This window comes from Miniopterus schreibersii, assembly GCF_964146895.1.
Source record: "Miniopterus schreibersii genome assembly, chromosome: 1".
In the NCBI taxonomy this organism is placed as follows: domain Eukaryota; kingdom Metazoa; phylum Chordata; class Mammalia; order Chiroptera; family Miniopteridae; genus Miniopterus; species Miniopterus schreibersii.
Window position 1 is genome coordinate 143,162,938 of NC_138101.1, and position 27,797 is coordinate 143,190,734.

At 46.8% G+C, this 27,797-nt stretch overlaps 2 protein-coding genes and 1 pseudogene across 3 annotated transcripts in view; 2 read left to right on the forward strand and 1 right to left on the reverse strand.

Moving 5' to 3' along the window:
* Positions 1-104: 104 nt before the first annotated feature.
* The window catches only part of DNAJC17 (DnaJ heat shock protein family (Hsp40) member C17), a 37,844-nt gene continuing 10,151 nt past the window's right edge, over positions 105-27,797 (reverse strand). Inside the window, exons 2-11 of the mRNA XM_081127936.1 lie at positions 10,492-10,561; positions 10,140-10,198; positions 9,832-9,919; positions 8,335-8,420; positions 7,991-8,087; positions 7,389-7,432; positions 6,897-6,971; positions 6,287-6,367; positions 5,666-5,776; positions 105-296 (exon numbers count right to left, since the gene is read on the reverse strand). Coding sequence (XP_080984062.1) covers positions 174-296; positions 5,666-5,776; positions 6,287-6,367; positions 6,897-6,971; positions 7,389-7,432; positions 7,991-8,087; positions 8,335-8,420; positions 9,832-9,919; positions 10,140-10,198; positions 10,492-10,561 — 834 coding nt within the window. The 3' untranslated portion in view covers positions 105-173. The remainder of the gene's footprint in view (positions 297-5,665; positions 5,777-6,286; positions 6,368-6,896; positions 6,972-7,388; positions 7,433-7,990; positions 8,088-8,334; positions 8,421-9,831; positions 9,920-10,139; positions 10,199-10,491; positions 10,562-27,797) is intronic.
* Positions 2,670-3,338, forward strand: LOC308552701 (uncharacterized protein C15orf62, mitochondrial). Its single transcript, XM_081127957.1, has one exon. The coding sequence runs from the start codon at positions 2,741-2,743 to the stop codon at positions 3,266-3,268; it is 528 nt and encodes a 175-aa protein (XP_080984083.1). The 5' UTR covers positions 2,670-2,740; the 3' UTR covers positions 3,269-3,338.
* On the forward strand, positions 25,147-26,337 carry LOC308564467 (TATA-binding protein-associated factor 2N pseudogene; annotated as a pseudogene). The gene is made up of 3 exons: positions 25,147-25,188; positions 25,371-25,592; positions 25,742-26,337. The product of its transcript is annotated as a TATA-binding protein-associated factor 2N pseudogene (transcript).

A 27,797-nucleotide genomic window follows, 5' to 3' on the forward strand; every position in this document is an offset into this window, starting at 1 on the left:
ACCAAGTGGAGCACCTCCCTGGGGGTCTGTCCACTGCCTGGGAGGGAGAGCCAGCCTGGGCGGAACCTCTGAGGCAACACCTTACACCTATGTATGCAACAGAGTTAGACTTAAAAAAAAAAGTTTATTGGTGAGGTTTAAGAAAAGGTCTGTTGGGGTGGTAGGACTAGACACTACGTGAGCTGCCCCACCTTGTCCTCCTGCTGCATCTGGGCGATCAGCTGCTGCCGCTCAGCTGCTTGGCGCATGCGCATCATGACGAGGCTTTCATAGTCCCTCTCTGACACCACCGAGCCCTGGGGGACAGAGGAGGGACAGAGAAGGGTCCAGGCATCAGGACACAGCCCCACAGACTCCAGACTTGGAGGACAGGGCCTGGGTAGAGTTACAGTCAAGAGTCAAAGAAGAACAATGCCCAGGAAGGAAAGGACCCTGGAGCAGGAGCAGCCTGCAACCCCAATTCGTTGATGTTCTTCGGAGGAAGCAGGTCTTGGGCCTCCAGCTTCTCAACCCATCTCAACCACTTATCACCTCCACCTCCCCTCTCAGCTCCTTCCTTCACCTCTATAGTCAGCTCTGGTTCATCTTTCCCAGGTGATTCACTTCCTCTGCTCTAGCTAGGCCTTCATCTCCCTTCATTTCCTCAGCACTCTACCCCACAGCTTCTGCTGCTCACAGGTCTCTAGTCAAGGGAAGTTGTCAGAGGTTTAGAAACCCACTCTGCTCTGCCAGGCGGAGGCAAGTGCACTGCTCCCGCCCAACTGTCCATCTTCCCTGTGGACCAACTCCTGCGGAGGTCACAGGAGAAGGAAGCCCTACCCTAGACACAGCCTCCATCAGCCCCACCCTAAAAAAGAGAAATAAGCATGAGGCTGGCTTGCCTCCTGAAAATACACACCAGGCTCCTGGAGGGTAGGGCCTATAGCTTTTTCTTTTACGATGTTGTCAGCCGAGTACAGGGATTAAAGACTGCTATATTTTAATAACCAAAAGAATAATAAACAACTACCTCCATCAGCCAAGGCTGTGGGGTGGAGAGGCGGCTCTACAGTGCCACAAGCGGAGCTGCCAACCCCACGCCCTGATAAGGTCTGCAGTGGGAATTAAATCACTTCCTCCCTCGGGGCTGCTGAAGTAGTGTGACCTGTGAAGCCCACCTGAGTTGGCACAGAAACAAGCAAGGCCAGGGGGCTACATAGCAGGCAAAGGTGCAGAGCCCTGCCAACCTGCTACACTCCCATGGAATAAGTCAGGAGGAAAGTTTGGTGGTTAGTGACCCAGAGAATAAGGAGGGAGTGGCTGTGGTTAAGATGCCAGGCCCTGGCCAACTGGTTTGTAGTGAGGGGTGTACAGAACCAGGAAGTGTTATCCGGCCCAGATCCCCCTGCTCCTCCCAACAGCCCCACCCCTCTCTTCCTCTCTGCTGGGCTGCAGAAGCTCTGAGGAGAGTTGCCCTCCCAGTCAGGCCCACCTATTTCAGCTTGGCCCAGAGCACTGCTGACAATTCAGTGGTCCAGCCCCCTCCACAGTGGAGGGACCTCAAGTGAGGCCCAGGCAGCCCATGGGGAAGGAGTGGAGCAAAGGGTAGGAGGCAGTGGGACCCTGCCCCTCAGCTGCTCTCTCCTGCCCTGAGGCCATCTGGTAAATCAATGAAGGATGAGGAAACAGCAGCTAGACTGGGTGTCAAGCCAAGGGGAGGGCAATTCTCCCCTCCCCGAGGTAATACTGCTCTGTTTAGAAAACTCGAGTCACCCTCGCATGCCCTGAGCCTGGCCCTGGAAGGAGCCAGCCCTTTATTGGCATGGGGCTGCTCCCTGTTAACACACCCTCTGCCTCCTTCCCCCCATACCTGTGGGCTCTGCTAATGAGGGCCTGTCACCAGGCCCCAGGGATGAGTCACACACACTAGCAACAGGTCTCTTCCTTCCCCAACAATCGTTCCACACTCCTGCCTTTCAGTTACCTGCCACCTCCCTGGGCTCCTCTCTCCCAGACACTGGGAACTGGGGAGCCACGCCTGCTGCTAGGGCCTGGTGGTGGGGAAAAAGGAGACAGTGTGGTGAGGGCTGCGTCCACAAAGCAGGGCTGCCCCCAGACCAGTCCTGAGAGGAATCTTCAGCTCCCCAGTGGCTGTGGGGTGTTGGCCATGGCTGCCCCAACTCCTGCATGCGGATGCTGCAATTACCTCAGAGCATGAAACCGGGCTTCCCACCTGACTGAGTCAGCTGAGAACAACAACACACCTCCATGCCACACACCAGCACAACCAGCAGGGCACCAATCAGAGTCAGGAGCCACTAAAGACAGAGGCAGGGGCCACGACAGAGGGTAAGCTGGAGCCCTGAGGAGCTGGGGCAGGGGAAGGAGCAGAGGCCCCTCCTGCCTGCCTGAGAAGATCCATCTCTGACCCCCCTGGAGCTGCTCTCCTCCGGCTCCAGTAAGTGCTGCTTCTTCCTCTTGGGGTTTTTTCCACTGCCCTATCAAGTAACCAGGCCACTCCTGTCCCTCTGGGAAACTCCCAGCAGCAGGAACTCACAGCACTCTGCTCTCCCCTTCCTGTGACTTCGTCTCACCATCCAGGTGCTGGCCCGAGGACTGTGCTGAGCAGAAAGCTGGAGGCCTCTGCTGGAAGCCCACATGGTCTGTCTCCCAGTTCTTGTCATTCACTGCTCTGGCAAGGACCAAATGATCTCTAGCCACTCTTGAACTGGACTTCTAAGGTCTACTGGCTCCCTGGGCCATGGAGACCTGGCGGAAAGGCTCCTTCCGCAATGCCTCCTTCTTCAAGCGGCTGAGCCTGGGGCGGCCGCGGGGACTCCGGCGAAAGGGCAGTGTGCTGAGCCAGGCCAGCATGGCTGGTGGGGACCATGAGGAGTACAGCAACAGAGAGGTCGTCCGGGAGCTTCGAGGGAGGCCGGATGGTCGGCGCCTGCCACTGTGGGGGGACGAGCAGCCCCGGGCCACCCTCCTGGCCCCACCCAAGCCCCCGCGCCTCTACCGAGAGAGCTCCAGCTGCCCCAACATCCTGGAGCCCTCGCCTGCCTACACTGCTGCCTACTCAGCCGTGCTGCCCTCGTCGCTCTCCCTGGCAGGCGCCCTCCACGAATACTCCGAGGAGGACCTTGTGGACACTTCCCCCTTCCAGAAGACACCTACTCTGGACCCTAACGATCCCTTCTCTTCCTTCAAAGTGGACTTGGGGATGTCGCTCCTTGAGGAAGTTCTACAGATGCTGAGGGAGCAGTTTCCCAGTGATCCCAGCTTCTGAATGGGGTGAGGGTGGGCAGAGGTGTGGTGACTGGAAGAGCCGAAGGCCTGGGAACCCAGAAGGTAGAGTCATGGATTAAGAAAAAGGTGTGGGTAGGAATCCAGGGCCCTGCCGGCCCTCTGGGTCCTCAACAGTCCTCCAGGCCACCCCAGAGCGGGAGGGACATGTGTAGAGGCAAGATGGAAGTGTTGTGAGGGGCACTAGCTGACAAAAACCCTGAAGGCAGCGTCTAGGCTGGGAAAGGGAGGCCATGCCTGCAACTCCAGGGACCAGGCAGAGGCCAGCAGAGGGGGTAGATGGCACAAGGGGTGAGTCAGGGAGTGAAGGACACACAGACTGGACATATCAGATGGGTAGTACCCTGCCCAGCCCCCTCTGAAGCTACTGTCAACAGACAGAGGTTACAGGACAAGTCTAGGCAAAAGTGGGCCAAATAAGACTTAAAGGAACAGCGGGGACACCTGAGGGAGAAGGATGAGACAGGCTTGACTCTGTCTAATATAGCAGCCACTAGCTACATGTGACTGTTTACATTTAAATAATTGAAACTAAATAAAATTAAAAATTTAGTTCCTCAGCTGCACTAGCTGCATTTCAAATGCGCAACAGCCAACATGACTAGCGGCTACCACACTGGACAGTGGAGGGTGAACATCAACATCACTGGAAAAAGTCCTACTGGGTAGTGCCTGGACCTACCAGTGGCACAGTGGGGGAAGGGAGAAGCACAGTGGCCTGCAAAGGAAGGGAGGGGCTGGCAGAGTAGGAGGAGTGAGGCACGCAGAGATAAAAAGCATAATTTAGGAAAAAGCCCACACAAATCATTAGCAGAAGAGGGGGCATGAGACTCAAGCTGCCAATGCAGCTGCCTGGAGCAGTCCCTGGTGCCTGAGGAAGGTGGGTCCAGGGACTGCCAGCTGAAGGCACAGACACAGCTTGTAAAGGGCTGCTTGAGGAGTTTCCAGAATTACTACTGATGAGAGCCCTTGGGAAATGCAGCCAGAACACTGGCAGATTTCCCTCCATCCTGCCCCTGATGAGGGCATAGGAGGAAGGGACCAGGGATGGACACGAGACTCATGGCTGTTGTCATGAAGAGGCACAGCTGGTGTCCAGAATCCTCCACCAGGACTGGGAGCTCTGCCCTGCCAAACCCCCACCGAGGGGTGCCTGCCGCCCGGGCCGAGCTCACTGGGTCACGGCCACACACTGTGCTGCTTACTGCCCCACACTGTGGTTTGGCCAGAAGACTTGAAACCAGAGCTCAGGTTGGCTGGGCCACGTGGTTCTGAGATTCCAGGCGTGAAGAGTGAGAGAGGGAAGCTGTGGCACACACTGCTTCCACAACCTGAACCTGTGGCCTCTGTCCCGCTTCTGTGTGGATATGCCCAGAGGAGAGGCTCCCAACTGGATGCAGGAGATAATAAAGTTCTATATAACAGCCTATGGAATGTCATCTGGGGCTATGAAATGCTGGGACTTAATGGTGAGGGAATGAGCTCTCTAAAGAAGGGTCTTGAGTTGGGCTCAGACGAGTCCCTTTTCTTCCTCTGTCCAGGGTCTGGGACACTCCCAGAGAGCTTCCTGTTCTCACAGCCCGGTGAGGGGCAAATAGGAAAGCAGGGGTGGAGCGGCTGAGGGCAAAGACCTTGCTGACCCACCAAGGGGTATTTTCCCCCAGAGGGGCTGGTGAAACATCAGTCTGAGGCTCCCATACAGAACTGCAGGCCATTCCAGAGAAGGGGGAGCTCTTGGCCTAAAAGCTGTCCCACCAAAGTGAGGGCAGCTGTGACTAGGGCCACAGCGTGCACGAACGCCTTCATGGAGCTGTCAGGATGAACAGCTAGTGTGGAGAAGGCACCAGCTGAGGTCTGTGCTTCATCATGAGTTGGGCACCCAGGCAGCAGGTGCCCGGTGTCAGCCAGTAGCTAGTGTTATTTCTAAGGAGGAGATATTGCCTCTTGACAGTAGGTCCTGTCTGGGGCAGCCAGACACACCTGAAAAATGAGTTGGGGACGAAGTGGAAGAAGCTGCCCTCGTTCTCTCCCCCTTCCCTGCAGCACTGGGTTGTCTTAGTGCCAAATGCTTCACACCAACCAGGCAGCCTGCGGGCCAGGAAAACCCCTTTAGATGATGATGAAGGTCTCCAACAGGAGACCAGGATGTGGAGGGAATATAAGGTCTAAGAATTCTGTGTAGGGTGGGGCCCGCTGGCACTTAGAGAGGAAAAGGGGTCAGCACAAAACCACAGTCCCCTTGCTCTGGTTTGCGGACCTGCCAATTTCACTCCATCGGGATGACCTGGATTTCCGAGGAAAGAGCCCTGAGAAGAGCCCGAACAAGAAAAGGTTCCTCAAACCCTGAGCATGCCCACCTGTGAGAGGGCTGGCTCCTTACCTGTGACAGTCCTGGGCGGTCAGGGCCGTCCTTGCCCTGGGGACATCCCTCCAACCAGGAAATCTTCAGAGGGTTATCGACCAGGCCCACTTCATTTTGGACAGCCAGTTCCTACCAAACACAGCCTCCAGTTAGTCCCATCACTCTGAGAATCAGCTAGGAGTGGCTCTCTCTACCCCCTGAAAATACCAGAACCAGCAAGCTCACCCTCCAAGCAAAGCTGAGCAACCTTCCATGATGGTGTGCTGAAGCTTTGACCCTCCTCATGGGCAAGTGGGGGTATAAGCCTCTGACTGGGTGGCTGGAGAAGGGGAAAGGCAGGGTGGGGCCCCAACCTAGAGACATGCCAGCTCCCACAGAAGAGTGGAGGTTGTGGAGCCAGGCAGCAGGAAATGCAGTTGGTCTGTGCTCTCCTTTATCCCAGAGCATTCTCTAGCCCATCTCTTCATTCACTGAGCCTGTACTCCCGGAGTTGGGGACCTATGGGGAACCTTGGCTCTGAGCTGGCCCAGATATCCCAAGAGTGTGGATACCTAACCTCAGGGTATCCACAGAATTGAGTTCCTACCCTGGAATGGCAGGGGTGGCAGTAGCTCCCCCAAAGGCTCACGCAGCACTCACCGCAGCCTTGACAGTTGCAAACTCCACCACGGCAGTGCCTGCCTTCTTACTGGAAAGCACCAGGTTGAGCACCTCTCCATACTGTGAAGACAAGGAAGGCCCAGCTCATGCCAGAGACAAGCCTGGGCTGCCCCAAGGCCCACTGGGGCATGTTCAGTTGGGGGATAACTTCTTGTTGCTGGGTTCCCAGAGAGGGGAGAACAGAGGTAGGAAGGAAAGGATTTTTTCCAGGAATGCAGGAGAGAAAGGAGAGTTGGGCAAAGGACTGGGACTTGGACTGGCAGAGTCGCAAAGCTGCTGCAATGACTAAAGATGGTGAAGGGGATAAGGTCTTCATGCCAGATGCCCACCTCCTCTCCCCCCACACACTCAGCCAACCCCTCTGCTTCTAAGGATGGCGAGGGCAGACCTGGGCAGTGAGGGTGAGACAGACTGGAGGGGACACAGGGCAACACAAGAGAGAGGAGGACTGTGGCCTGGGAAGAAGCTAAGCTGTCCTACGATCCATGAACAGAGAAAAAGGCAGGGAGCAGTGGTGAGGGAGGTTTAGGCACAGAGATCTGGGGTTTGGACTGAGTCGATGGGAAAGAGGGAAGTCAGCAGGGCAGACCTTTTGAAAAAGCTGTAGGAGGACATCTCTGGAGTAGCCGCCTTTTGACCCATCCTCCTTGCACTTCCATCTTAGCTGAAAAGACAGCAGCAGGCATCACCACTGAAGACCAACCTTCGCCTGAACGGCACCAGACCCTACACCTGAGCTTTACAGTCTGAACAGACACCCTCCACTAGTAATCTGTGTCCCCCTTGAAGATGGACAAGAAGGGAGGCCTGCTCACCGCAGCCATGCTCTCAGCCCTGTGAGATGCTCTTTTTGAGGGCCTCTCGGGAGTGCTGCCTGTCAGTCGGGGCTAAGAGCAGCCTTCCATGGCAAGCTCTGAGAGGTTACCCGGTTCCCGGGCAGTGGGAGGATGGAAGGACTGGGCAGTGGTGCTGGATCCCAGAGATCCAGTGTCCCCACCATAACCCCTTTAGCCACAGAAAGTATCTGATCTTGCTGAGAGGAGGTAGTGTGAGGTGACCCATGGATCCCCACAGGGCTCACCTTTAGCTTGGGAGTTCCTTTGCCTTCGGGATTTTCTGCCTTTCCTAGAAAATTTGGGGAAATTAGCAAGATAGAGTATGACAGAGAGAAGTTCTCCCAAAGGAGATACAGCCCAGGCCCAGAAGGACCTAGAAAATGTCACTTCTGACCAAGGGCAATAGCTGCCCCTGCTCAGGAGCCTAGTGAGGAGGGTAGAGGCAATTCCACCCCACCCCCAGAAGCTGCTACCCCAGGGGCCATCTGCCCAGCTGCCTGCTGAAGGCCATGGTGAGCACTCTGCCAACACAGGGCTGTGAACACCTTCTGGGGGCAGAGTGAAGAGGTACAGACCACACAGTTCTACTAAAACAAAGTATCCCAGAGCCTTTCTCCTGGTGACCTGCTCCAAAATAGAGCCAGCCCTACTTAGGACTAAGACATATCAGGCTAGGAGACCGAGGGCAGAGAGAAAAGCAAATAGGCCCCAGAGAGCTGGTAGGAAGGGACAGGTGACATGTGTCTGAGTGGGGTGCCCCCTGGATTCCAGCAGGTAGAAATCTCCACAGCGACTCCACAGAGAGCTGCCTCAGAGTGGGAGGCGGGTGGAGGTGATGAACTCTCACCTCTCAACCTCTGTTCCCGTTCCTGGCGTATCTGCTCCTGGATCAGCCTCTGCTGTTTCTCCAGCTGCCGGGAACCCTCTTCTCGAAGGCGTTCGATCTGCAGAGCGGGGGGTTGGGAGGTGACAATTCTGTGCAGATCCAATTCCAGGTTGGCTCCCTTTGTAAAGGTCCCTGGGAGGTTCCACCTGTAAGCTAGGGCTCAGCAACCTGCGGGTGGGACAGATTACCCAGATCCCACAGAAGAAGGTGGGAAAGGCATGACCTCCCCAGCCACCATAGCCACCACAGTGCACCCTCCCCCACCTCCTGGAGGTGGCCTCAGGCCCTCATGCCCAGATACTCACCTCCTGCTCTAGTGTCCTGGTGCTCCGGCTCTCCTCCTCCTCCTCACTGCCCTGGGCCTGAGCCTGCCGCTCCCGGGCCTCTAGGTCTAGGCACAAGGGTTGAATGACCCAATGGCTGGTCTAAGCAGTTTCTACATGGCCTCAGCACCCCCAGCTCTGGCTGCTTCCCCAGCCTCACACAGAATGAAACCGTATGGTGACTCTGCCTCTTCCTCCATGCCCATGTGCTCCCAAATTAATTTTCATTGAGAAAAAGTCACAGCACAGTACAGGGTCCAGCTGAGTGGCCAGGGTCTGGAAAAGTTAAATCAGCTCAAATTGACCAAGCTGGCTGTCTGATCAGTGAACAGGGTGTGGCTGGGTGCTTATGTCAGCAACCCAGGGCCATGTGTCAGGGATGCCAGTGGGTGGAGCTGTTGGCCTCTGTTCCTGTGGTTTCGCACCACAGCCTGACCTGTGATCTTGCCCTGGCTTTGATGAGTTTCCCACCACTGAGCTCAGGTTGTCACTGTCTCCTTCACCTCCTCTCAACTCACATTAACCAAGCCTCACTGCGAACCTGACTATCGTGAATCCTACGGGTATGGCAGATTCTGTGTGAGGACATCACCCCAGGTCATGGAGCCTTTCCCACCTTCCAAGGGAAACTTGCTTGTGGCCCTGTTCCAGGCCAGTTGCTGTGACAAACCCCTCTCTCAGGCTTAGAACTCAATGCTTTCTTTTCTGTGCACTTTATTTACCTACAATCTCCAGGGTTTTTTGTTTGTTTTTGATAGAGATGGATGCACTGGGATGGCATATGTACATACTAAATATATGGGTATCAAACAGACAAGAAGGTGGGGAGAACATCGAGTGAAGAACATCTGGACCAATCTTATTGATGAAACTGATTTATAGTCATAGTTACACCATGTGATAAATTTACTAAAAATCACTGGACTGTACACTTGAAATGGGTGGCTATTATAATACAAAAAAATATAGCTCAATAAAGCTGTTAAAAAAAAAAAAAAGAACGCCTGGACTTCAATGGATCCTTCTGAGGAGACTTTGCAGAGCGAAAGCTCTGTGCAGAAATGATGACTGAAAGGATGAGTAACAAGGCCCCGGATGGAATGGTGAACAAGAACATGGGTCTACTCGCACCGGGTGAATTTAAATCACGGCTCCAGAAATTCTCATCCTTGTGGTGCGTTAGCTTCTTTGTCTACAAAAAATGGACTTAGTAATACCCACCTCCTTTAAGCACTGTGATAATTAAAAGAGACAATGAAGCATTTGTTACAGTGCTTAGCTAATAGTAAATCTAGTCATTGTTATTTTTTCTGAGAGTGTCCTTTAGGATCCACCCCTAAGAACAGGGTTCTTCCCAGAGCTGCACCAAGAGGCTTTGAGTTGCTGGAACTGAATGAAGCTCCAGGAAGAAAGGTAAGGTTGCTGCATGAAAACGGCCCAGGGAAACGGCAGGCCACACAGCACCATGATGCCACCTACCAAGCTTCACTTTCTTCCTTCTCTCATCTAGTTTCTGGGTCCGTTCTGCTGCCTGCTTCTTGGCTTTCCTGACCTTGTCATACGCGGCCTGGCAGGAGAAAGGAACAACAGGAAGCAGTCAGCCAGAGAACAAGGATAGGGCCCAGCCAGCTTCCTCGTCCTGCTGCCTAGCCCCAGAGCCATTGGGAGGGTCTCTAGGCAGGGACAGCAAGGACTGTGCTACCCAACAGAGTACAGAGGACCGAGGCTAACGTGCCACAATGGTCTTTAACCATGGGGACAGTTCAGATAGAGAAGCATGTGCTTACCCTGGCTGCAGCGTCTGTCAGTACCTCCAAGGCCTGAGAAAGCTGGTGGAAGAGTTCAGCTGAACACAAAGATCAAAAAACAGAGAAGAGAAAAATCAAATTAGCCTTGGTGATGGTGTGCTCCCTCAAAAGAGCACCTCAAAGAAGCCATGGGCTGGCAGAAAAGCTGACATCAGCAGATGATAGACCAGCAAGGAAAGGTGAGTATATCAGCGACTGACCTGACACCCCCAACACGAGAAGCCGGGCTGTGTGCACCAGCATTCCACAGCACTCCCATGGGAGCACAGGTGGGAACACACTGTGCCCAGGTGGCCTGGCCTCCTTCCCCCCACACCTAGAAGAGTCTCACCTGCTCTGGGATTATCTGGATTTTTGTCTGGGTGGCAGGAGAGGGCCTTCTGCCTATATGCCTTCTTCACCTGGAAGAGTCAGAAGACATGATCATTCACTCTCTCACCCAGGAAAAACAGGAAAACTTTGCTAAAGTGATAAGGGAAATCCAGAAAGTGCTCCCCATCCCTAAAAGAGAGGCCGCTGGCTCCCACACTGAAAGTCACCTCACAGCCACCAAGGAGATTTGCAGTGCAGGACGTAAAGGCTGTGGAGGGAGCCCACAATCACCTGGAGCAGAGGGGCTGGGCCTACTTTCTGCCCAGCACCTGATCTCACCACCATGTCAAAGGGCTCCTGGCAGGGGTAGGTTCTCTATAGGCACCTGGAAACAGGCACTCTCATACACCCTTGATGGGCATGTGAACTGGGGCAACCTTTCTGAAGGAAACTTTTGCTATCAAAATTTAATATATACCTTCCCTTTGACTCACATTCCTAGGAATTCAGAATTGTAGAAGTATGCCAACAGAAATGTACAAGGATGCCCACTGCACCACTATTTATATTAGGCCCCAACGGGAACTAACCAAAATCTCCATCAACAGAGAGATCCATTTAAAACATTATGATAGATGGAAGCCTGTATGTGCTGACTAGAAAGATCTTCAAGTCCTCATCCCAAGGGGGCAAAAAACAGCCCTGGCCGGGTGGCTCAGTTACTTGGAGCGTCATCCAGTGCAGGTTTGATTCCCAGTCAGGGCACATACAGAGGCTGCGAGTTTGATATCCGGTCAGCGTGCATACAGGAGGCAACCAATCAATGTTTCTCTCTCACATCGATGTTTCTCCCTCTCTCTCTCCCTTCCTCTCTTTCTCTGAAAATCAATGAGAACATATCCTTGGGTGAGGATTTTTTTTAAAAAGATTCTGTAACTATATGTGGTGCCGAATGTTAACTAGACTTACTGTGGTGATCATTTCATGATATATACAAATATCTAATAATTGTGTTGTATGCCTGAAACTAATACAATGTTATATGTCAGTTGTTCCTCAATTTAAAAAAAAGAAAGAAGAAGGATCTTTAAGATATAGTGTATTTAGGGGGGAAGGCTTAGAACAGTTATATAATATGATCACTTTGGGGTGTAAAATAAACAAAAAAATGAAATAAAAATAGAGATACTCTGGCATGGGCATAGCTTCTGTTTTCTTTTTTCCTCAAAGCAATCAGAAGAACCATAAGAGTGACAAAGATGGAGGGGTAGGAAACATTTACATCTCATTTTATGCCATTCTGTAGTTCAAATTTTCAAACCTTACACAAGTCTTATCTTACTATCATTTTTTTATTGTCAACAGAGATTATCTTGGTGGGGAGGTTATTGTTCATTTTTAGTTTTTATCTTTGCATATCTCTGATTTAAAAAGGAAAAAGTAATATTTCTTATATTAGTAATACCTACTCGGCTGTTTTAAGGGAAGGCAGAGCACAAAATTCCAGAATCTGCCCTCACTTCTGCCTGCATACCCTACCAGCTGCTCAAACCAGAGAAGGAGCCTCTCGACCTAGAAATTCCACATCTCAGAGAGAACCAATAAATACTTCTATCCAAAGTGTGCTGATTATGTACCTTCAGAGGCAAGTTGCCAGAGGCCCCAGGGGAGAGCCTGTAGGCAGGTGCTTCATTCCACTCACATCTGTTGCCAAGAAAGGGCAGCGGCTGCCTAGACCTGTGGGCTGTGCTGCCACCTGCTGGGCCACCACCAGCACCACACCTTCACCTGCCAGTGTAACCAGACCCATCTGGCTCTCAGAAACCACTCCCAGGATAGGTCTTGAGCAGCAAAGGTGTAGACATGCCTCCTTGCGCTCCCACCTTCCCAATCGTCCACCTATGCTTACTTGGCCCACCCGTTCAACTCCCTACCCCAAAAGAGGTCTTCACCATTCAACAACAACAGCATCTTGCTCTGTTTTCGCTACCAAAAAAAAAAAGTAATTCTAAGGGAATGGGCCCAGGCCAGGTAGCTCAGTTGGTTAGAGTGTCATCCGATATGCAAAGGTTTCATGTTCAATACCCCAGAATCAATCAATGAATGCATAAATAAGTGGAACAACAAATCGATATTTCTCTCTCTCTCTCTCTCTCCCTTCCTCTCCCTCTCTCTAAAATCAATTTTTTAAAAAAAGAAGATAATGGCTCTGGCCACTGTGGCTCAGTTGGTTGAGAATCATACCATACACCAAATGATAAAGGAATGGGAGGTGCTAGTTTTATATACAGTCTTACATTTGAAATGTCATCTTTATTCTTTAGCCCCCTTGTCTTTTCTCCCTTTCTCTCTTTTAAAAAAATTTTTTTTAAATTGATTTTTAGGAAGAGGAAAAGAGAGGGAGAGAAAGAAACATCAGTGAGAGAGTAAAACATCCATTGGCTGCTTCCTGCACGTCCCCTAGCGGGGACTGAGTCTGCAACCCAGGCCTGTGGCCTGACTGGGAACTAAACTAGCAACCCGTTGGTGCCTGGGCTGATGCCCAACCAACCGAGCCACATGGGCCATGGTTCCCTTTCTCTCTCTTTTGCCTCCTCCATTGTGCCCCCGGCTTCATTTCCTTTTTATTTTAAATTGAGCTTTATTATATATTCTTTAGATTTTAGGGTACTTCATTTGTTTTTTTCAGTAAGTGACACAATACCAAAAATGTATAAAGAGAAAGCTAAAAAGCTGATGTTCTTTCCCCATTTCCCCAGCCCTCTCTTTAAGACTCCAATGTTAACTGGATCGTGGGTATCCTTCTAAACCTTCTTCCTTGATCATTCCAACTAATACAAGCATAATGCACATATAGGAGCCTTTGAGTTTTGTTCTGCCTATCTCCCCCCACCTCTCTCTCTGATCCCATTCCCACCCTCTCCCTGAGCTGCGTGAGAGGAAAAGGCAGGGAGAAGGAGGTGTCTATTGCCTTACTTGCAACACTGCCCTCAGAATGAACTTCCTTAGAACCAGGTTTAGCTGGTCTGCGCTACTAATGTTGGGGAATTTTGTGGAAGATGGCTTCTTTTGTATCATGGGGCTCTTTTAAAGTGTTATATGTTCTTTTTTGTAAATCTAAGAGGGACAGTAGAAAGGAGAGAGGGACAATAAGGACCAGTAAGAAAGCAAGATAAAAGAGCCATGAGGCCTGGCCCGCATGACTCAGCAGTTGAACACTGACCTTTGATCCAGGAGATCAAGGTTCAATTCCTGGTCAGGGTACATGCCCGGGTTGCGGGTTTGATCTCCAGCAGTGGTCATGCAGGAGACAGCCGATCAATGACTCTCTCATCATTGACGTTTCTATCTCTCTCCCTCTCCCTTCCTCTCTCTGAAATCAATAAAGACATATTTAAAAAAACAAAAACAAATAAAAACAGAACTAAATTCTCCAATCAAAAGACATAGAGTGGTTGAATGGATTAAAAAAACAAGACCCATCTATATGCTGCCTACAAGAGACTTATTTCAGATGTAAGGACACACAGACTGAAAGTGAAAGGATGAAAAAAGATACTCCAAGCAAATGGAAACCAAAAGAAATCTGGGGTAGCTATACTAATATCAGACAAAACAGACTTTAAGATGAAGACTATAAGAGACAAAAAAGATCATAATACAATGAAAAAGGAATAAATCCATCAAGAGGATATAACATTTGTAAATATTTATGTACCTGACATGGGAGCACCTAAATATATAAAGTCACTATTAACAGACCTAAAGGAAAAAATAGACAGCAATACAATAATAGTAGAGGACTTTAATACCCTACTTTCATCAATGGATGGATCATCCAGACAGAAAATCAGTAAGGAAACATTGGCTTTAAACAACATGTTAGATCAGATGGACTTAACAGACATATATAGAACATTTTACCCAAAGCAACAAAATACACGTTCTTCTAAAGCACAGGATAAATCATATGTTAGACCACAAAAGAATCCTTAATAAATTTAAGAAAACTGAAATCATATCAAGCATCTTTTCCAACCACAATGGTATGAAACTAGATATCAATTACAAGAAGAACATGAAAATTCACAAATATGTGAAGATTAAACAACATACTGCTGAACAACCAATGGGTCAAAGCAGAAATCAGAGAGAATTAAAAAAATACCTTGAGGAAAATGAAAATAGTAGAAACACAACATACCAAAACTTATGGGATACAGCTAAAGCAGTTATAAGAGGGAGGTTTACAGCAATAAATTCCTATATTAAGAAACAAGAATGTTCAATGACATAGAAGCATGGATCAGACTGATGAATCTCAGAGGGATGGAGGAGGGCACGTGGGTGGAGGGGGAGAGAGTAACCAAAGAATTTATATGCATATATGCACAGCCCAAGGACACGGACAATAGTGTGGAGAGGGACTGGGGAGGCGGGTGGGACAGGGTGGAATGGGTCATTGGGGAGAAAAAGGGACATCTGTAATATTTTAAACAAAAATAATGGAGAGGAAAAAAAAGAATGATCTCAAATAAACAATTTAACTTTACACCTCAAGGAACTAGAAAAAACAAATGAAGCCCAAAGTTAGTAGAAGTAAGGAAAGAATACAGATTAAAGCAAAAATAAATGAAGTAAAGACTAAAAGGCAATAGAAAAAAATCAATGAAACTAAAAGCTGGTTTTCGGAAAAGATAAACAAAATAGACAAATCTTTTGCTAGATTCACCAAGAAAAAAAGAGAGAGGAGTCAAATAAATAAAATCAGAAATAAAAGAAGAGATGCTACAACTGATGTCTGTTGACTTCAACAATACATTAAAAGGCTCAAACACCATGATCAAATGGGATTTATTCCAGGGATGCAAGGGTGGTTCAACATCTGCAAATCAATGTGATACACCACATTAAGAAAATAAAGAATAAAAATCATATGATCATCTCAATAGATGCAGAAAAGCATTTGACAAAATTCAACATCCATTTATGATAAAAACTCTCAACAAAGTGGATATAGGCAGAATGTACCTCAACATAATAAAGGCCATATACGACAAGCCCACAGCTAACACATGTAATGCTGAAAAGTGAAAGCTTTTCCTCTAAGATCATGAACAAGAAAAGGATGCTCACTCTCACCACTTTTTTTTTTAGGCTTTGTTACTTTTTTTACCGAATTTATTGGGGTTACATTGGTTAATAAAATTATGTAGGTTTCAGGTGTACAATTCTATAATACGTTATCTGTATACTGTATTGTGCGTTCACCACTCCAAGTCATTTCTCTTCTCTCCATCACCATTTATCCCCCCTTTACCCTCTCCTGCCTCCCTCCCTCTCAGTTTTATTCAACATAGTATTGGAAGTTCCAGCCAGAGCAATTAGGCAAAAAAAGAAAAGAAATAGAAGGCATACAAATCAGAAAGAAATAAATCTGTCACTACTTGCAGATGACATATATATATATATATATATATATATATATATATATAACCCTAACAACTCCACCAAAACACTATCAGAACTAATAGATGAACTCTAAAGTTGAAGGTACAAAATCACTATCAAAAAACAGTTGCATTTCTATACACTAATAATAAACTATCAGAAAGAGAAATTAAGAAAACAATCCCATCCACAACTACATCAACAAAAATAAAATACTTGCCCAGCCAGCATGTGGTTGTCAAACTATAACCCAGGAGGTCGAGGTTCGATTCTGGTCAGGGCACATGCCCGGGTGCGAGCCCCATCCCCAGTGAGGGGCGTGCAGAAGGCAGCCCATCAATGACTCTCTCTCATCACTGATGTTACTATCTCTCCCTCTCTCTTCCTCTCTCTGAATCAATAAAAACTTATTTTTTTAAAAAAAAGAATAAAATACTCAAGAATAAATTTAAACAATAAAGATAATTTTTTTTAAAAAAAAGAATAGCCCTAGCTGGTTTTGCTCAGTGGTTAGAGCATCGGCCCAAGGACTGAAGGGTCCCAGGTTCAATTCCAGTCAAGGGCAGGTAGCATGGCTGTGGGCTTGATCCCTGGCCCAGGTCAGGGCACGTGCAGGAAGCAACCAATTGATGTGTCTCTCTCACATCAATGTTTCTTTCCCTCTCTCTCTCTCTCCCCCCCTCCCTCTTCCAATCTCTCTAAAAGAGCAATGGGAAAAATATCCTCAGGTGAGGATAAAATTTTTAAAAATAAAATAAATTTAAGCAAGAAGGTAAAAGACCTGTATACTAAAAACTATAAGACACTGATAAAAGAAATTGAATAAAACACAGATAAATGGAAAGATATTACATTCTCATGGATTGGAAGAATTAATATTGTTAAAATGTCTATACACCAGAAGCAATCTACAGATTCAATGCAACCCGTCAAAATGTCAATGGCATTTTTCACAGAAACACAACATGCAATCCTAAATTTTTTTTTCCAATCCTCAACTAAGGATACTTTTTCCACTGGTTTTCAGAAAGAGTGGAAGGGAGGGAGGAAGGGGGGAGGGAGAGGGAGAGGGGGAGAGGGGGAGGGAGAGAGAGAGAGAGAGAGAGAGAGAGAGAGAGAGACATAGATGTGAGAGAGAGCCATTGATTGGTTGCCTCCCGCAAGCGCCCTGACTAGTGCCATGGGTCAAGCCTGCAACCGAGGTAGGTGCCCTTGGCTAGAATGGAACCTGGGACTCTTCAGTCCTCCGGTTGAAACTCTAACCTCTGAGAAAAATTGGCTAGGGCAGCAATCCTAAAATTTGTATGAAACCACAAAAGACTCCAACAGCCAAAGCAATCTTGAGAAACAGCAAAACTGGAGGCATCACACTTCCTGATTCAAACTATATTACAGAGTTGAAATAATCAAAACAGTAAAAGTTTACAGGCACACAGATCAATGGAACAGAAAAGAGAGTCCAGAAATAGACCCACAAATTCATGGTCTATTAATTTATGACAAAAGAGCCAAAAATATACATAGGGAAAGGACAGTATCTTTGATAGTGTTGGGAAAACTGGACAGCCATATACAAAAGAATGAACTCTTACACCAAACACACAAATGAACTCAAAATGGGTTAAAGACTTGAACATAGGACCAGAAACCATAAATTCCTAGAAGAAAACAGGTGGTAAGCTCCTTGACATTAGTCTTGGTGATAATTTATTGGATTTGACACTAAAAGCAAAGGACAAAAGCAAAAATAAACAAGTGGGACTACATCAAACTAAAAAACTTCTGCACAGCAAAGGAAACCACTAACAAAATGAAATCAGCCTACAGTATGAAAGAAAATATTTGCAAATCATATATCTGATAAAGGTTAATATTAAAAATACATAAAGAACTCATACAATTCAATAACAAAATAAACCAAACAACCTAATTAGAAAATGGGCAGAGAATCTGAAGAGATATTTTTCCAAAGAAGACATATAGATGGCTAATAGATACATGAAAAGGTGCTCAACATCACTAAATAACAGGGAAATGTCAATCAAAACCACCACAATGAGATATCGCTTAACACCTCTTAGAATGGCTGCTATCAAAAAGACAAGAAATAATAACAAGTGTTGGCAAGGATATGGAACCCTTGTACACTGCTGGTGGGAATGTAAATTGGTGCATCCACTATGGAAAACAATATGGAGCTCCCTCAAAAAGTTAGAAATAGAACTACCATACGACCCAGCAATTCTACTTCTGGGTGTATATCTGAAAAAAATGAAAATGCTAACTCAAAAAGATATCTGCACCCCCATGTTCACTGCAGCATTATTTACAATAGCCAAAACATAGGAGGATGAAAGGATAAAGAAAATGTGCTATATACATACAATGGAATATTATTCAGTCATAAAAAGGATTAAAGTCTTGCCATATGAGACAACATAAATGGAGAGTGAGGGCATTATGCTAAGTGAAATAAGTCAGACAGAAAAGGACAGATACGTATGATCTCACATATATGTGGAATCTAAAAAAAAAACAAAACAGAATAAAACAAAAACAACTGGAATTCATAGATACACAAGCACAGACTGGTGGCTGTCAGAGGTGGTGGGTTGGGGGTGGGCAAAATAGGTGAAGGGGATCAAAAGGTACAAACCGTTAGTTATAAAATAAATAAGTCCCAGGGGTATAATGTACAGCACAGTGACTAGAGTTAAAAATGCTATACTGTACATTTGAAAGTTGCTAAGAAAGTAGATCTTAAAAGTTCTCATCACAAGAAGAAAAACTTGTAACTATGTTAGTGATGGATGTTAATGACTTGTGGTGGTGATCATTTTGTGGTATATACATATATCAAATCATGTTGTACACCTGAAACTAATATAATAGTATATGTCAATTACGTCTCAATGAAAAAACACCATAAGAATGTTTAGCTCCTTTCTACTGTTCCAAGCTAGGAGGCAACATGGTTCACTGAAAGAAAGAAGGTTCTGGAGTCTAACAGATAGATGTATATTCAAATTTTGAATCTTCCATATACAACTAGCATGACCTAGGGCAAACTACTGAATCTCACTCAGCCTTAGGTTCTTCAACTACAAAGTGAGGAAAGTATCCTCTACCCATAGGACTGTTGTGAGGGTTAAATAATCCATGTGAAGTACCTGACAAAAAACTAGGCACTCAATATAAGTTCCAAAACTCTTGCTTATCCACTCCTGGGAGGGAGTAAATTGAAACCCCAGCCCAGAATGTTGCCAATCTGACAGTAATTCCAAGGATGGACTGTGGGTCCACAGTGGGCCCAGGTCAGCCCAATTTTAATTCCTGAGGCAGACAGGGCTGTTTTCAAGTCTGCTGGAGGGCAGTTCTAAAATTCAATCCTTGCCCAGCCGGCATGGCTCAGCTGTTGAGCATCAACCTATGATCCAGGAGATCGAGGTTCGATTCCTGGTCAGGGCACATGCCAGGGTTGTGGGCTCCATTCCCAGTTGGGGGCGTGTAAGAGACAGCCGATCAACGGCTCTCTCATCATTGATGTTTCTCTCTCTCTCCCTCTCCCTGAAATCAATAAAGATATATTTTTTTAAAAATAAAATAAAATAAAATAAATTCAATCCTTGGTTAGCCTCCACGGGCTCTGAAATACTCTCATTCAAAGGGTAGAAGGAATGGGTAGGTAGCCTGAGATCTTTCAGAGAGACAGTGAACCAAAACTCAGCTGGCCTAAGTATGCTGGTCAAGTGTGTCTGTCCTGATTAACTAGTTATTACTATCTTTAGCTGCTAAGCCTGCTCTAGGTGGGGCCCATTCCTGGGTTTTAGCCTGGAAGGCCAGTTTTGACTTTGAACCAGTTTGGCTTGGAGTTTGGTGTTTTGTGTTACAAACTGGATTCCCAGCTTTGCCCAGCCCTCCTGGAGTGACTGCTGCCTGAAGAATTTCTCATCATGTAAACACAACTCTCCTACAGCAGGCCTTTGAAAAAGCTTCCAGTGTCAATATTGTTTATTATGAAATAAGCCTACCTTATGAGCAGCTCAAGAAGCTAGATTCAGGGCAAAAGGATGCAACAATATTTTTCTTAATTCTGATAAAGTTGGGAAGAGGAACTTTCAGAAGAACAAAGAAATAGAGGGAGCCGATGTGGAATGATGTAGGATAAAGATAGGGCTGCTTATTCCAGGCATTGAGATTTAGCGGCTTGTCTATGAAACTGAGTTTGCAGGTGCTGGGATCGCTTAGGCAGGGTAGAAGCAGCCACAGGAAGTTGCCAAAAGAAGGCTATTGCATTGTCTTAACACTTGCCGTTTCCTTCTTTACCTCTAGGTTTCCCCTAAATCCTCGAGTCTTCTTAACACATGGAAACATTTATTTGCATTTCCTGAGACTTCACAGAGAGGAGCTCCGTGACAGCTGAGACCTCCCACCCAACGCCTCCTGCCCAGTCCAAGGTTTTTCAGAGGACCAGGCTGTCTCCAAGGCCCAGTCCCAGAACGACAAAGATCTCAGATGAATATAAGCTCTATGAGGACTTAAACTCCAGTTTGCAGAAGTGTGGTCTTTCTCCTGCTGTCTTTCTAAAATGTTACTGCCTACTCCTCTCCCCTTCTCCGTCCTAGAACATAATTGAGTTTAACCTCTCTTCCATGTAGCAGGATCATCATCCAGAACATAAACTACTGAACTGTACAGCAAATTCAGATGCTACTGAGGACAAAGTCAGGCTTTTCCTATGCTTAGGTGGTGATGATCTTAAATTCTACTCTTTTTGTAGTTTTTCTATCTCTTCCCTAGTCAGCCTCTACTAGACTGTGCCAAGATGCCAGCACTTCCCAGGAATCTGCAGTTTCTTTTCTGGTATGGTCGGGAAAAACATATAACTTGGTTATAATTGTACCTCAAATGAGAGCATAAAGGTATAAGAAATTATGGGGGTTCCCCTTATAAATAAAGGGAATACACTTTAGGGGGCAAGGAGTTTTGCTTATCCCCAGGGCCCAGAATTGTGCACTGAACAGCACCTGGCACTTAGCTGGCACACAATAAATACCTATTGAATGAAAGGGGCAAACATTCATTAGTTCTCAACCAAAACACAATCAGAAAGCCTCAACTATGTCAATTAGTTCAGGCCCACTGAGGAGTAGAAGGAAGTAGGTGCTGTCCCGACCCTAGGAGACCTTACCACTATTTCACAATTTCCCCTTCTACCTAACACCTCCTCTTGAGAAATCAAGTCTGGAAAAGGGAAGAAATCACTATAGCAGACGGCCAGGAGAACCACAGTAGGAACTAAATGTCATCTCCCCAGAGCTCACATCATAAAGAATGAGTCAAAAATTAACAGCCACCCAGCCCTTCCTGGAGTCTTCATAACTGGTTCCACCACTTGCAGCAACCTGAGCCCAGAGCAGGAGAGGGGATGGGGAGCTGGGTCTCCTGTCATCGCCAATGGGCTTTGCACAAGGCACAGAGCAAGGCCTGTGACAATCCACCAGCCTCCAGTTTCACCTCTTGAGGGGAATGAACTCCTGATTTACTCAAAAAGACAAGGCACTAAGGGGTCCAATAAACATAAAAACAGTCATAATTAACTTAAAAGAAAGGTGTCCTACAGAGAAGAGATCACTATTTTTTAAAAGGCTACAGTCCTTTCTTATAATGAAACTTGGAGCCAGGTAAATAAGTGGTACAAGTAGGCCCAGTTTTCAAAGGCCAGACTCATAAATGGGACTCAGATATAGAGGCTCATAAATAGGACGCAGATGTGGAGGACACACAGGGAGGCCGCTCATTGTGACCACAGGTATTGAATGAACAAACCACCTCAGTGAGTCAGCTAGAAAAGCTAGGTTCCAGGAATGGGAACAGTCAGTAATCACTGCCCAGCAGTAATTTCTCCTGAAGCCTGGGGGAGGCAGACATTTCCCCAGGAACACTAGAGGTTATGTGACTGCCTGATGTCACAGGCAGGAAGTAAACCACAGAGCTCTGGACACTTATCTAGAAGTCCACTCTCCTAAAAGATTGATTACTTTCATTCCTTACAGCTTGTGGCCCACACTGCGACAGCACTACAGAGAAATTTCTAAATGCCTGGTCACTACAGAAACTATGGACTGCTCCTAAACCTCAGTGCAAGCAGGGTGCCAGCCAACCCCCAGATGAGCACCCTCAGCTCAACACTCCCAAAATGTGGGCCTGCTGGTGGTACCATGATGATTCTGGGGGAACCTGGACCTCACACCAACATCTCTCTCAGGCTGCTAACCATGCCCATGGTCCAGACTCAGGGTAGTGACCTGTGCAGCCTGAACCAACTGGGACGACGTACAACGCCTGGCTCACTTCTCCCCAAATGTGGCACCTATGTATCCTTTGGGAACTAGATCCTCAGCCCATCTCTGAGGTCACTCTTCAGCTCCTCCCATTCTCCCGGGCTCTTATCTCTGGGTTTCCCCTTCCTTTAGCCCTCTCAGCACTCCCTCCTGGGCCTCAACCCCTGCCCTGCCCTCCTCAGCTCACTTCCCCAACTCAGCAATTCACCTGGAGGCCAGTCTACCGCCATCCTCTTTCTCCTCCCCTCTTCTCCCTCTTCTCCCTCCTCCTCAGATGCCCCCTTCTCTCAGGTCCTGCCTCCACCCTGCCACCCTCACTCTAAGAGAATCTCTATATCAGGCTCAGACTCCAAAATCCTTGCCCATCTTCTTATCTCAGGTTGGAGATTCTCACTCCCCAGGGTCTGTCAGATACCTTGGGTCTGGCTGTCCCTCACCTCTCCCCACTGCCTGCTGTCACCCTCAACTCCTGGAAACCTGGGTCCCCAGCCCCAAAGCCACTTTCTGCCCATTCTCTGCCCTCTCCCAGGGTGTACAACTCCTTCTCTCTCGGCCCTGGTACTTCCTACATCTCATTCATTTCTTTTTTCCCTTAATGCACTGGTTTCCTTTATAAACAAATTTATATTAGTAAAAAGAAGTGAGCCGACTTAAAGAAAAACAATATTAACTAAATAACAGTACTCAGAAACAGCAAAAATAGGGAAGCGGCTATGCAAATGGAGAATATTTTGAATACTGCCTCAGTTGAAGTGGAAACTCTGCTGCAGTAGTTTTAACACAAATTTTCACACACTGCTTCAAACTTTCCACACCGGCTCAATACCTGTTGGGTTCAGCCAGGTTGGGCAGCTTTACTCAGTCAAAGCTCTATTTGTGTCACAGTTGGAGTCCCGAGATTCTCTGGGGCCCAAAGACCTGTCTCTTATTGCTTTAACTGCTCCTGAAGTATGGGTCATGTAAAAAGCCTTGAGAGAGTAGAAAATTCAGGTTTGGACAGGTGCTCTGCATTTACTAGCCACCCTATGCTCTGCAAATCAATTTAATTCTTCATCTTCTCATCTATAAATAGGAGCTAATGTCCTTGCCTACCTCACATGCTAGTTTTGAAGATCACATCAAATGAAATAATTTATGTGAAAGCAATTTGGTGTCTTATAAATGTGAAGTATTATCTTGAAGAGCTTATAAACACAAATGAATCATTACATTTGATTTAACAGGCAACCAAATAACTTCAAAAACCCAGAGCTGCCTGGCCGGGCGTGGCTCAGCGGTTGAGCATCGACCTAGGATTCAGGAGATCACAGTTCAATTCCCAGTCAGGGCACATCCCTGGGTTGCAGCTTGATCCCCAGTCGGGGGCCTGCAGGAGGCAGCCAATCAATAACTCTCATTATTGATGCTTCAACTCTCTCTTTCCCTCTCCCTTCCTTTCTCTGAAATCAGTAAAGATATATTTTTTAAAAACACACCAAAAAACCCAGAGCTTCAGCCAGACAACCAAACCTAGGAGTGAGGTAACCATGAGAGAGATATTGAGAAGACTTAGAGGCCTGGCCCCTGGTCCTGCCCAGTGCTGGTCAGGCCCTTGGTGAACAAATGACCATCATCAAGTGAAACCAGGCTCGGTGCCCAGCCTCAAGGGCTTAGTGCCTGGCCTGGTAAGAGGCTCCCGTTGACAGTGAACCAAGTCAGTTATACCTCAAATGCAGAAATGGCCCCTAGATGTCCATAGAATCAAGTCCAACCACCCTAGGGCCTAGAGGTCCAAAGACACCACATTTTTCAGATTCATCTCCTGCAACATCCTTAATGAATCCTAAGCAATGCCCCATTCCTTGTTATGCCAAGAGCTTTTACTTCTACATCTTCATGCTCAAGCTGCTCCTTCAAACCTGTGTCTATCCTCAAAAACTAAACTCTTCTTAAATCTGTAAAAAGCAATGTCAGTGGATTACATTCTAAAGTATAACAGAAATACCTGGCTTAAAGAAAGGTATTAGCTAGCATACAGGTAAATAGCCTTTTCCTTAAAGCAGTAATAAAATATAACACACACACACACCCAAATGTCAATATTAACTTTTCCTGGTAGTTTTCCTGCTAAATACACTTAAAATTTCAATCTTCAAAAAGTTAATCAAAATGCATTCATGCACCTAGCTTCACCAAGTAATACCTGCCAAAATACAATGAATTTGAAGCCTTTGAAGGGCTTCAAATGAAAGGCAAGGTGGCTATAGACAGGAGAGAAATTCATGTGTCAGCTGCAGAGGAGTGGAGAGAATATTAAACTGGGGCTCCAGTCTAGCTTGATGCTCACTCACTGGGTGACCTCTGGCAAGTTCCATAATCTCTCTGGACCTCCATCCTCATGTCCATAAAATGAAGAGAGTAGAGGACCATGAAGATCCCTTTTAACCCCGCTGTGATATATTCTTTTCTCCCCTCAAGGGCCTTGCACAAAAACACCTCCTGAAGGCTATCTTCCCTGATCCTGCCAATCATATGAATCATGTCTTCCTCTTTATTCCTACATTTTCCTTATGCACTTCCATTGAACCTCCTGCACTCTACCTCAGAATTCACTGCTTACTATACTGTGTGAACTGTCTGAAAGCAGACATGATGCCTTATTCAACTCTACAAGTCCCACATGGTACTTGTCCACAGTGATATACTCCATTCATTTATAGATTTGAACTGAACAGTGAACTCTGCTGGTCCTCAATGTTATTCTATCTGATTCCCCACCTCCTCTCTACCCTGACATCTGCCTCAGTTGAGAATCACTGGTGTAGTGTTGGGTGAGTCAGCACTGATCTATCAGGACTGGAATGAGTGAGAGGGGTGAGAGGTAAAAGGCAACCTCAGATATGAGATGTGGGCAGCCTGTATTTGACTTTAGCACTCACAGTGTAAGGAAGGTAGAACAATAACAGCAAGAGCTAACTTGTAGTAGGCACATATTCTGTACCAGGCCCTGTACTCTTTATCTGGACCGAGCTTCACAACAACGTTGACAAGGAGAAACTGCCAACATTCCCATTTTGCAGGTGGGAAAGCCAAGGCACACAGAGGTTAAATATTTGCTCAACAGTCTAATTATGATCAGTAGCATGATTCCTACAATCAAAACAAGCAGTCTTACCATGCACAAAGGAAAAATTACAGCCACCACACAAGATGACTGTTGTGATGTGAGTAGGTATGGAGAAGATAACAGAGGATATGGTGGGTCACAGGGAGGAGGCAGAGGGCATGGGAGATATGACAGGGATGAAAGAGGTCCTATGACAGGATCAAGTGGCTTAAAAAAAAAGTCTTTATTGATTCCAGAGAGAGAGGAAGGGAGAGGGGGAGAGATAGAAATATCAATGATGAAAGAGTCATTGACTGGCTGCCTCCTGCACCCCCCCTACTGGGGATCGAGCCTGCAACCCGGACATGAGCCCTGACCAGGAATTGAACCTCAATCTCCTGGATGTTCAACCACAGGGATTATAGGCCCAAACAAGATGCTGATTCAGAATCTGATACTTCAGATAACGACACAATTGTGGGGAGCGTGTGTCTACAGATCAAGTAGGAGAGTTGTTTAAATGAATAGGAATTATCAAGACAAATAAACAAAAAAAGACAAACAAGAAGACCTGAATGGATGATAAATCTGTACAGACAAGGGCACAGGGAAGCCAAAAGTGGAGGCAACAGGGTTATTTGATAATGCTCCTTCAGCTAAGGCAGCCACTGACTGGTTTGATGGGAAGGAATTCCATGGCAACATCATTAAAATGTCCTTTGCCACCAGAAGACCAGAATTTATGAGAGAAGGTAGGAGTGGAGGTGGGTGGCAAGGTCGTGGAGGATATAGAGGCTATAGAAGCTTTCAAGGGGAATGGGTTTGCCCTAATCCGTCACACGGAAACATGAACTCTGCTTAAAGGAATTCCTACAATCAGTGCAATGAGCTCAGTCCAGGACTCTCATCCCTCAGGAGATTTCTGGGGAAGAGGCTATGGTGGAGGGAAGGGCTAGAGAGGTGGAGATGGACACAGCTATGGTAGAGAGAGAAGTGGGGGTGGCTATGGTGGAGACAGAAGTGATTATGGTGGGGACAGAGGATGTGGCTATAGAGGAGACTGAGGAGGCTATGGAGGGAACTGAGGAGGCTATGGTGGAGACTGAAGTGGCTATGGAGGAGACAGGAGTGGTGGCAGCTATGGAAAAGACCAAGATTGCTATGGAGGCAAAATGGAAGGAAGAAATGACTACAGAAATGACCAGCAGAACTGACCACACTGATGACTGTTCTGAATATTCCTTTGTCGCTGACATGACCCGCACTGAAACTGCCAGAGTTTTGCCTGCTTCATTCTTCGTGGACTCTTCTTGGGTAGTGAAATTAAGTGACATTTGGAATTTTATTTGGGTGGAAGGGCTGGGACAGTTTTTCTCTTAGTAATGTCCATTGAAATTTCCCCCTTTAGTTTCCAACTTTCTCCTTCCCAACCCCTGAAGCTAAGTGTGTTGTAAAATATTGACAAAATAGAAAGTGTTTTGTAATACTGCAATAAAAGCTGCTTATTCTGTGGAAAATATATATATATATATTTCCTCAAGGTCACAAACTAGGTAATTTATGGGACCAATATCCAAGCAGTCTGACTCCAAAGTCTACTTTCTTCTTCTTATTTATTTATTTATTTTAATCCTCACCTGAGGATATTTTTTTCCATTGCTTTCCAGAGAGAGTAGAAGGGGGGGGGGAGAGCGAGAGCGAGAGCGAGCGAGCGAGAGAGAGAGAGAGAGAGAGAAGCATCAGTGTGAGAGAGATACATCAATTGGTTGCCTCCCGCTCATGCACTGACTGGGGCTGGGGATTGAGCCTGCAACAGAGGTACGTGCCCTTGGCCAGAATCAAACCCAGGACCCATCAATCCATGGGCCGATGCTCTAACCATTGAGCCAAACTGGCTAGGGCCAAAGTCTACTTTCTTAACTATCACTGGTGGTAAGTACAATGGCTATTATAAAGACACATTTACAATTGCCAACATTGCTTATGATTTCTATCCATTCTCAACATACAGTTGATGTAAAAAGCAACAATTCTTGGTCTTACTTGTTAGGATTAGTTATAAGCACTGTTATTTTCTACGCCAGTGACCTTCTCTAGGAAATCATCATCTGGTTAAAAAATATCATCTTCTAGAATTATCAACTTTAACCTCTGCATTTCAAAATGATGAGCCACAGGAGCAAGAGACAGGGAAACTGGAAACACACAAGCTGGGGTAACCCTACAGGGACTGCTCTCTTCACATTTGTATCCCTAGCACCAGGCTGTGGGATGGGCACATGGTAGTCACTTAAAAGTTTTTGGAATCAAATGGTGTTTGTGGGAAATGTTTCTACCCTCCTCTAAAATACTCATGGAGAAAGGAAAAAACAAAACAAAAGGTAGCAGGGGGAACACTACAAAGTGTGATTTAATAAAGTGTGTGTGTGTGTGCCTGCCCTGGGA